Source organism: Procambarus clarkii, chromosome 40, assembly GCF_040958095.1.
Source record: "Procambarus clarkii isolate CNS0578487 chromosome 40, FALCON_Pclarkii_2.0, whole genome shotgun sequence".
Taxonomy (NCBI): domain Eukaryota; kingdom Metazoa; phylum Arthropoda; class Malacostraca; order Decapoda; family Cambaridae; genus Procambarus; species Procambarus clarkii.
Window position 1 is genome coordinate 23,026,315 of NC_091189.1, and position 10,425 is coordinate 23,036,739.

Genomic DNA, 10,425 nt, shown 5'->3' on the forward strand with positions numbered 1-10,425 from the left:
TCTGCTGCTCTCCTTTATACATGAGCTTAAATTGCCTAGTCACATCTTGAGACGAAGATAAAGCATGTACATCAATAGGTATTTTCCCCTTTAATCCTCTATGTGGTGTTCTATTATACGTTTTAACCATATCAGGTAAAACATTTATATAGGTTAAGGTGTTATAAGCCGTTAAATATTTATATATCTTAGTTTTCAATGTTCTTATAAATCTCTCTGCAATGCTGGCTTTAGTTTCCTGAGAAAATACACTGTACAGATCAATGTTTTTACTGTCTAACAATCGTTTCATATATTTATTATAGAATTCACCGCCCTTATCAGTGTTAAGCTTCCTTACACCTTTTGATGAAGGTAAATCCAGAACAGCTTTCATGGCTTCACTTACACTCTGACCTGATTTAGTGGATAGTGGAACTACATGTGCAAACCTTGAAAATATATCAACACAAACTAATAAATATTTAATATCATTGTTGTGCTTAGCTAACAATGTCATATCAGCCAAGTCACTGGTAAAGAAAGCTTTTGGTCTAGGTGCTAAGATACGTCTTCGTTTAAATTTACGTTTTTTTAATAGATGTAAGGTATAAGCATTAGACGTTTTTAAATAGTCTTTCACATCTTTTATAGTTATTTCAGGGATTGTTTTCTTTGCAGCCTTATACAATTTTAAAACGCCACCAAACCCACCTATGGACTTGGGGTCATTGTATATCTTATTAAGAGCTTGTGTAATGTTCACCATTGATACACTATTTCATATGGGGGTTCATTTACAATATTTCCCCTAAATATTATGGATTCAGGTGTTTTAACGCCCAAGTCAACAAGTAAATACCCATACTGTCGAGAAATCACTTTCTTATATATATCTAAAAATTTCTTGGCATCTTGTTTTCCGAATATTTGTCTGCCTAATGTTTCTATCTGGGACAAGTCTCTTGATTTAAGCAGAATAAAATGAGAAGCATTTAAACTTATAGATCTAGAAAATTTCCCACTGAAAAATATATTTTGGGTTATAAAAATAACAGAGATGTTCTCATGCCGTCCCTTAGTAAATATATCACTTACTATTTTAGAGTTTGTAGATTCAACATACAAGTCATCATAAACAACTAATATATGAGATGCATCCTCTGGATCACGATCGTCTAAAGGGTTTACAATTTCAGAGTAAAAAGATATCTTATGATTAAAGAGTGGATTAGTTCTCAACTCTTTATACCCGCTTCCACAGATAATTATTTTTGCAAAGTTCTGCTGATATTTCTCTATCATTTTAGCACATAAATAGCTCTTCCCACCATTTGAAAATCCAGCAATAATAATTCTTGACGGTTCACTAAATATATTCAACTGGGATTCAGTAATAACTTTTTTCTGCCCTTCCATGTTGCTAGGATTCAATAGACTAACTACAAATATATAATGAAAGGAGTATTTAAACGAAATCTACATTCGAGTTTTATTTAAACATACCAATAAAATCATAGTCATAACATATCCAATACAGTAATAAAATCTTAGAATATACATTATCATAGCCATTTGAATCATAGTCATTTCATATCCAATACAGTAATAAATCTTAGTCATTTTCATATCAAATACAGTAATAAAATTATAGAATATATATTATCATAACATATCCAATACAGTAATAAATAAATCAGTCTTAAAATAGCAATTTGAACATATCAAATACAGTAATAAAATCATAGAATATACATTATCATAGACATTAAAACATAACATATCCAATACAGTAACAAATCTTAGTCATTTTCATATCCAATACAGTAACAAATCTTAGTCATTTTCATATCAAATACAGTAACAAATCATAGCCAATACAATATCATAGACATTTGAATATAGGTATAGATAATACATAGACAATACAGTAACAGACTTAGTTGTTGTTAGGGAATAATTGCTGAGCGACTCTATCCCGCTTTTCCCAAAGATTAAAAATGGGGAACAATTGACGTCTTGGTTGGGGATTATCTACAATTACTGGATCCCCTACCTGCACCTCTTCCTCTACCTGTACCTCTTCCTGTACCTCTTCCTCTACCTGTACCTGTACCTCACGCTCTGGAATGTCTGGGTGACCGTAAGCTAATGACTCTGTGGGACTAATGAGGTATCTCTTGTCATCAAAAGCTGACAGACCGCGCTTAGTTGTTTTACACGTGCATATCTGTCCATTAACATTACGAATAGATCGGGATACAAAATTAAAAGTTGTATTTGTCTCTAATGTGTTCTGAAAAGATGCATGTGTTATTTTCTTTTGTTGGTGATAAGGAATCCCTTTACATTTACATAAATGTTCATTATCAAGGGTTAGGAGAGAGTAAGTTTTAGGCTTGAGTGCAATTAATTCAGTTATGATTTTCTGCTTTACTTCTGACTTGAGGAGTCCTAGTTCACCTTTGCGAGTAGCGGAATACATGGGATGATCTTTGTCAAAATTACTGAAATCCATATAATCTACTAGAGGAGCTTTTGTCATTTCTTGGAAAGCATCTTTACAGGTCAGAGTAAATATGAATGAGTCTGTATCCGTATAAATTAGTCTAGCTCTCTCCCCATAATGGGCTTTAACTACATTATACCAGAACTCGTATAAACGCCTCTTGGCTATCTGCAAGATCTGATATCCCATGTAAGAAGGAGTGGTAACTTTAAGGATGTCTTTCATTACTGTACAGAGAACCCTATCTTGACCTAAAGAGACAGCTCGTTTATACAAAGGGTTTCTTGCATGAGTTAAGAATGAATGTTTTGTCGTTACTAGATGGTGAGTATTAGCATATCGAGATATATTTGTCATTGATTTCCCGTACAGACTATTACTTATGAGTTTAAAAGCTTTTCCTTTAACTTTACAGGTGGTATTGGCTCGTTCTCGAATGTTGGTTGAAATAAAATCTTTTAAATAGGGAGCCTGATTAAATTCATAGATTGTTTTTACTCGTTCAACTTCTAGTCCAAGTTTTAATAGCAATTGCAGGAAATCAAGGCTTACTAAGTAGTCGTTTTGGGGCAAGTGGGATGCAATTAACTTAGTATTTTTAGGTGGGAGCTTACGTTTTTCATCATTAAGGGTTTTCTTACTGTACTCTGACAAAAACTCCTCCGTTATATTAGTATGAGACAGTACAAGGGGCAGATCATCAGTATACCTGGCTACCTCGGGAGATACATGTTTTGTATCGCATAAAATCCAATAACCTTTGTCTTGATTACAGGGGATATGCTGTAACCCTTGCCCTAATAAGGTATCCCGCTCAAGGTCAGTTAATTGTCTAATCCCTCCCTGGGGAAGTACCTCAGCCATGCACGCTGCATATAAGCTGTTAAAGTCGAGGTACAAAATGTGAGTATCGTCATCAGAGCTAGGGTTAGATGTAGTGTGCTCGTTAACAGCCTGTGTAAATTGTCTTATGGAAGATGTGAACCCTCCTCTAAGATTCCTTCTCAACAAATCATATATATTCTGATCATACACATAGTCAAGTACAACTTTTGATTTAAATAAGAACGCGTCCCAAGCATAACTAGGAAGTGATACATAGAAAACAATATCTAGTTCATAAATTTCTTTCAGTGATGTTCGCCAAAGTGTAAATATATCAACTAGCATTCCCACGTCAACTTTTAAATATAACATGAGGTAATCCTTGATGTTTGTACAGTTCCCTAAATTAAATACTTTAAGAGCATTGTTATAATCTTCTTCAGACAGTGGAGAGTCATGTAAAACATTGTAAAACTTATCTCGCGAAGGGAGCTGAGGTTCGTCTAACACGTCCATGGAAGAAATATAATCATAACATAGGCTTTGTTTACCTTTAATTAACAGAGCTTTAGCTTCATCGGATACGCCATTTAGTATGTGTTCAGTGTACTTGGTGGGTTTCTTACCGGCAACGTGCTCGCTTGCTAAGGTTCCTAATGACCCGTTAAGGAGAGCTAGGCTATCTAGGAATTTAAGTTTACCTATGATGACTTGCATAAATTTCAATCCTTCCTTGGTTAGAATTTCTACATCGCGGTGAGGATTTTTGGACAGTTCGTTAAGTATAATTCCAAGATCATAGGCAGCATTATGGGAAAATGTGGTCAAGTATCTACGCGCATTTTTACATTGTAAATTGCAACGAGCACAATAAGCACCTAAGTAATTATTTTCCTGAATAGCATGATTATGATGTCTATGTTTATCTTTCTTATCCTTGAAAGTTTGATGACACAATTGACACGTATTTTGTCTTTGAAACATTCTTTCCTGTTCTCTAGACAAGTTCTTAGGGAAGTTGGGGAGCTGAGCATGAATAGCTTTCCATGAGGCTTCTAGCTTGGTAATAAAATGATTGACCGCATCTGGACCTACGTATGAATACGTTTCTACGACATTGAATTCCCTGTCTAAAATCATGTATGCATAAGCAATTGCTTTATGCTTACATTCCACCATGCCTCTAGGATTTTGACGGTCTAATAGACATTCAAAATCGTAATAGGCGGTGTGAGTTGGGCTATAGGTCCTACCGTAATTTTTAAAACTGATTTTATCACTAGGATTATAGAATGAAAATACTTGGGATACAGTGCATGACTCTTCGTGAGCCTGAATTTCATCTAAGGGAGCATGCAAAAGACAAATTTTGCAGAATTTATGAGTGTTAGGAATCCTTTCAGAATGATTGTTAATACTCTTTACAAATTTATCAAAATCCTTGATCAGACAGAGATGCTTGCCTTCTAATAACAACAAAGGGACTTTATCGGCATACTTTTCCTGGCTTTTCCTAGCTAAACTAAGATAGTATCTGTTACTTTCATGAGTTACTGTATAAATATAAATAGAAATTTTGTTAAGCTTCTCTATTTTCTTAAGGTTATCAAATGATACGGGGAATCTGATTTCATCTGCCCATACTACGAATCTTCTACACCATCGAAGGCTTTTGTAATGTTGTCTAACATTATGCATAGTCCTGCCCAATGCTAAGTTTTTATACGCGGCAATGCACTGTAACAAACACTCATCTCCTTCACTTTCAGGATTAAATACTGTTTCTTTACCCCTTAATTTTGCAGGATATGGTACGTAAGATCCAAGGCGCATAGGGTGGCGAATATATGAAAAATTAATGGCAAAGCCTGACATGGAATGAATTCCTACACTTGAGGATTGGACATTTTTTAGGCATTCGTCAATTTTAGCAGACATTTCGTCAACCCATGAATTTACGAGAACTTCCACCTCTTCCTGTGTAACAATCTGAGTTTCTCCTCTAATTGAAAATACTTCATCTAATATTTCATATTGATCGTCGGCATGATTAAGTTTTTGCAAAATTAGGCTTACATCAGGGTAAATGTGAAATGAGGGAGGGAATTCTTCCTGTATTTGTCTGAACTGATTGTCTATATATTCTATAAAAAATTCTCTATACCTATTTATATATAAGCTGGGGTCAGCGTCTAAATGTCCGGGAATGGAGAACGAATGTCTCGAGAATGAACCTTCGAAATGGTTAATGACTTCTAACACTCGCGGAACAATGTTATCTAAGTTAAGTACCTCTGGGGAATCTGGAGCGTTGACTTCTTCATCTGATATGTCGTGAACAGGGGGTTGATTGTCTTCTTCTTCTTCTTCATCTGAGGATGCATGCTGGTTGCCGTCTGGTGCATCTTCTTCTAGCTCCTGGGACAGCTGGGGTTGACTGCGTACAGGTGTGCTCCACTCAGAGGGTTGGGTTGAATCCGGGGGAGATTCTGTAATATAATATTAGCAATGAATAAACATTAAGAGGAAAACACATTTGAAAACAATAAGAGGATTTGAAAACCTTAATAGGAAAATATCGTGTAAATAAGAGGAATTATTATTAAGAGGAAAAACAAAAAGTTTAAATAAGAGGAAAAACTGAATTACAGATAAATAATAATATTACTTACGAGCTGGGATGTTGATTCCACCAAGTATGAGATTCTCTTGATCACGAATAGGAACTCCTGTAATGGAAATATTTTTCTGTATGAGTACTTATTACTTGTTTATACACTTGATAAATATACAATTATTAACTTTAAAAAATTATGAAAATTATTGTGAAAACGTACGGTTATTTATGATGCGACGGCGTTTGGGTGGAGGTTCAATGACGTTTCTGGCTTCGGTGGGAGGTTCCCGGTTAACGGAGAAACGACAGTATGGGCAGGAAGTAGAACCATGAACTGAAATGAAAATAATATATATAAATTGACTGTCTGTATGTATGTATGTGTGTTTCGGATATATATTTTCTTTGAAAGTTTATTGAAAGTGCGAGAAAAAGAGGTACTTACGATTTGCACAATAGAGTTGCCCACAGCTGGTACAGGTTACGTCAAAATGTCCAGGCGGTGTAGGCCCATTGCATCCTATACAGTATAGTCTGCATTCTTGAAGAGCGTTGATGGACATTTCGCCGAGGCATGTTAAACATCGTGTTTGACACACATGAACGATTTCGTTGTTGATAGGAGACAGGCACAGAGGACACACTGACATGATGATATGACTAGGCTAGGGGAACCTTGTGAACAGGATGAAGATTGATTGTAGACTGAAAGTGTAGGCCTCTGAGACTTTGGCGATCTGAGGGGGCCCCTGAATGAGCGTAATAACGATAGTGTGCCCCTGAGTGAGCGTTTGGCTGTTTTATTAATAGCGAGAATGATTGGCGAATACTGGGGATAAACTCTTTTATTATAAATTGTGTAAACTATGAATTAGATGACTAAATAAATTATAAATAAATAAATAAGTTTTATTAACGCTTAATGTATATATATATATATAAATTATTACGGTGGCGAACGCCGACAATGACTGGTAGATGTCTGGGGCAGGTAATCAGGTGATGATGGCCTCGGGCAGATAGCCTGGGGCAGGTAGCTGGGGCCAGCTTAGATAGTCTCTGAGGCAGTTTTCAGTATTAAAGGTTACATTGAGATGCTTCGGTTGATTTGTATAAAACTGACTGGTTAATGAAAAAGGAATAAAATATTAGTATGTCAGAAAATAGGAAGAGGGAATAATATGAAGAGGAGAGAGAGAGAGGAGGGAGAGAGAGAGAGAGAGAGAGAGAGGAGGGACGGTCCAGATATTACGGATAAGATAAGATAAGATTAAGAGCCGACTGGCTGGCTGGCTGGCTGGCTGACGTCTAAAGTAAATACAGGTGAGGCGACAGATTGCGAGTCAAGGGGGGGAGGGAGGGGGGTGTGATGTACGAGACTTGAAAAACCCTGACTTACACAGGTGATTTTCTAAATTTATATGAATAACTAAGGCTTACATAGACGATTTTGTAAGTTGAAAACATGTAAAATATGTCCGTAGAGTTCTCCTGGAAGCCCTAAAGTGCTACACACGTTATTTGAATTTCTCCCATAAAGCTTTAACAAACTTCTAAGTCTCGGAAATTATTTTTCTCATAAGAAATCCTTACTTCTAAAATCTGCGACTGACAAAATTTACCTGAAAACCCCCAAGCGCTATACACGATTTTCTAAATTTACCTGAAACCCTTGGGGCGCACAGGCACTTTTTTTTCCCAGACCTGAAACCCTTGGGGCGCACAGGTACTTTTTTTCCCAGACCTGAAACCCTTGGGGCGCACAGGTACTTTTTTTCCCAGACCTGAAACCCTTGGGGCGCACAGGTACTTTTTTTTTCCCAGAAAAAAAAATGACCTGTGCGTCGCACACCCTACTACTGGCGGCCACAGTCTATCATTACTGTGGGGCAGCCACAGTCTATCATTACTGTGGGCGGCCACAGTCTATCATTACTGTGGGGCAGCCACAGTCTATCATTACTGTGGGCGGCCACAGTCTATCATTACTGTGGGCGGCCACAGTCTATCATTACTGTGGGGCAGCCACAGTCTATCATTACTGTGGGGCGGCCACAGTCTATCATTACTGTGGGGCAGCCTCAGTCTATCATTACTGTGGGGCAGCCACAGTCTATCATCACCGTGTCAGGTCTATAGTGATATGTTTTGATAATCCCACTTACTTTAAGTTTGTCAAGTTGCCAGTAACTTTAAGTTCGCCCAGGTTCCTAGGGACTTTAAAGTTGTTGGTCAAATCAATGGTGATTTTTACTTTATGGCCACCTTGACTTAGAATCAACTGAGAGAAGGCTTAGAGTTTGTACTGGTCATACTGGGCTCGAACTACGGTCTAGTACACCAGTGTTCCACTGAGCTTGTGTACCTTGTGTGGAATGTAAATATTATATTACTTATTCATGCTCTATGTATACACTCATCCTGATGTATACAGAGTTGTATATAGGCCAGTTGTGTATACACACACACACCTGGAAGTCTGTTCTACACAACTGGTAGTCTGTTCTAGTTCCCTTTACCCTACACCTCCAGGTGTAGGGTAGGGTAGGGCCAGGTCGGTCGGGAGACGGGAGTCGGTCGGCCGAGCGGACAGCACACTGGACTTGTGATCCTGTGGTCCCGGGTTCGATCCCGGGCACAGGCGAGAAACAATGGGCAGAGTTTCTTTCACCCTATGCCCCTGTTACCTAGCAGTAAATAGGTACCTGGGTGTTAGTCAGCTGTCACGGGCTGCTTCCTGGGGGTGGAGGCCTGGTCAAGGACCGGGCCGCGGGGACACTAAAGCCCCGAAATCATCTCAAGATAACCTCAAGATAACCAGGTGTTTTTGCTATCCTTTTGAGAAGGGATTCTAGCAGCACAAGCATTACTTGGGTTATAACAGGATACCTGTGGCCAGATTCACGAAGCAGTTACGCAAGCACTTACGAACGTGTACATCTTTTCTCAATCTTTGGCGGCTTTGTTTAGAATAATTAAACAGTTAATGAGCTCCGAAGCACCAAAAGGCTGTTTATAACAATAACAACGGTTGATTGGCAAGTTTTCATGCTTGTAAACTGTTCAATAAATGTAACCAAAGCCGTCAAAGAGTGAGGAAAGATGTACATGTTCGTTAGTGCTTGCGTAACTGCTTCGTGAATCTAGCCCCTGATCAACCAGACTGCGATTCGTACGTCAGGCTGCGAGCAGTCGCGTCCAATAGCCTGGTAGACCCGACCACCAACCAGGAGGCCTAGAGACCGGGCCGCAGGAACGTTGATCCTAGGAACCTTGGTACGGTAACCATAAGGTAGCCTCAGTCGCCGGGGGCCTGACGGTTGAGTGGACAGCGCTCAGGATTCGTAGTCCTAAGGTTCCGGGTTCGATCCCCGGCGGAGGTGGAAACAAATGGGCAGAGTTTCTTTCACCCAGATCATCCTGTTCACCTAGCAGTAAATATGTACCTGGGAGTACCTATTTACAGCTGCTACAGGCTACTTCCTGGGGATGTGTAATAAAAAGGAGGCCTGGTCGAGAACCGGGCCTCGAAATCATCTCAAGATAACCTCAAGATGGAAGATAGCCTAAAAACAAGGGAGAAATTAAGTATAGGAAGTAGCATTGCCAGTTGTAGGAGCAAAAAGTAACAAGAAAAAATGTGTCTTATAAGTTTGTGAATCATGAATATGTACAGTTGTAAACGCTACCATCGTCTTATTCAAGGTTTGTTTACATCTGCACTGCTCAGGTGTTCGGGCAGCATCGGCCCCGACTTTATCTGTGCTTCTGAAAATTATATAATACATGTCCTTCTGTGAATGGGCTTCAAAAACGAATGTCAAAGGATAGGATATGTGTAATGGTGGTATCTGGAGATTTATTTGATTTTGTGTAATGACACAAAACTGTGTAGTGAAGTGAGGATCTCGTGCAGGGATTCCGAGGATTTTCCCGCGCGCGCCAGCTGTCAAGGCAGCAACTCGACCTTCTAATTATACGGTAGACAGCAGGAACACTGTGATTGGGATGGTCGGGTTGTTGTGGGTGCCGAGGCTGCCTATCTTCCTGGTGATGTATGCCTTACCTTACTGGCTCTTTGGCACTCTCAGGAAGGGTGCCACAACACCTGTTGTTGTTTCTGGATGTACTCACCTCTGTACATGTGCACTCACCTGTGTGTGTGTGTACACACCTGAATGTATGTGTATATGTTTCAGTGTGAAGGTCTCTTGGTGATCACATTCTCTCAGGTGGCAACATAAACTATATTATTACTGTCCTGGGGCGGAACAGGGCAATGTTTACCTCAAAAACAGCTGTGCTGATGAGAGAGTTCCCGCCAAAATATGCGCTGGGGCGAAGAATTTGTCACGTGTGTTGTTTAGTCTTTTTCTATTCCAGTGGCAGAGAACGGTGTAGCCCGACAGTAGTCTTGTGAGTCTTTCCTGTCTCTGATGCAACCTGTCCTCGGGTTAGGGGCGTCTAAGGGGCGTTCCAACGACACAGTCGTATA

At 39.1% G+C, this 10,425-nt stretch overlaps 1 protein-coding gene across 1 annotated transcript; it reads right to left on the reverse strand.

The window, feature by feature from the left end:
- Positions 1 to 4,652: 4,652 nt before the first annotated feature.
- Positions 4,653 to 6,819, reverse strand: LOC138372834 (uncharacterized). The gene is made up of 5 exons (XM_069338497.1): positions 6,376 to 6,819; positions 6,151 to 6,264; positions 5,986 to 6,042; positions 5,040 to 5,802; positions 4,653 to 4,656 (listed from the first exon to the last, which is right to left on the reverse strand). Exons 1-5 carry the CDS (start codon positions 6,578 to 6,580, stop codon positions 4,653 to 4,655), a joined length of 1,143 nt encoding a protein of 380 aa, XP_069194598.1. The 5' UTR covers positions 6,581 to 6,819.
- Positions 6,820 to 10,425: the final 3,606 nt, after the last annotated feature.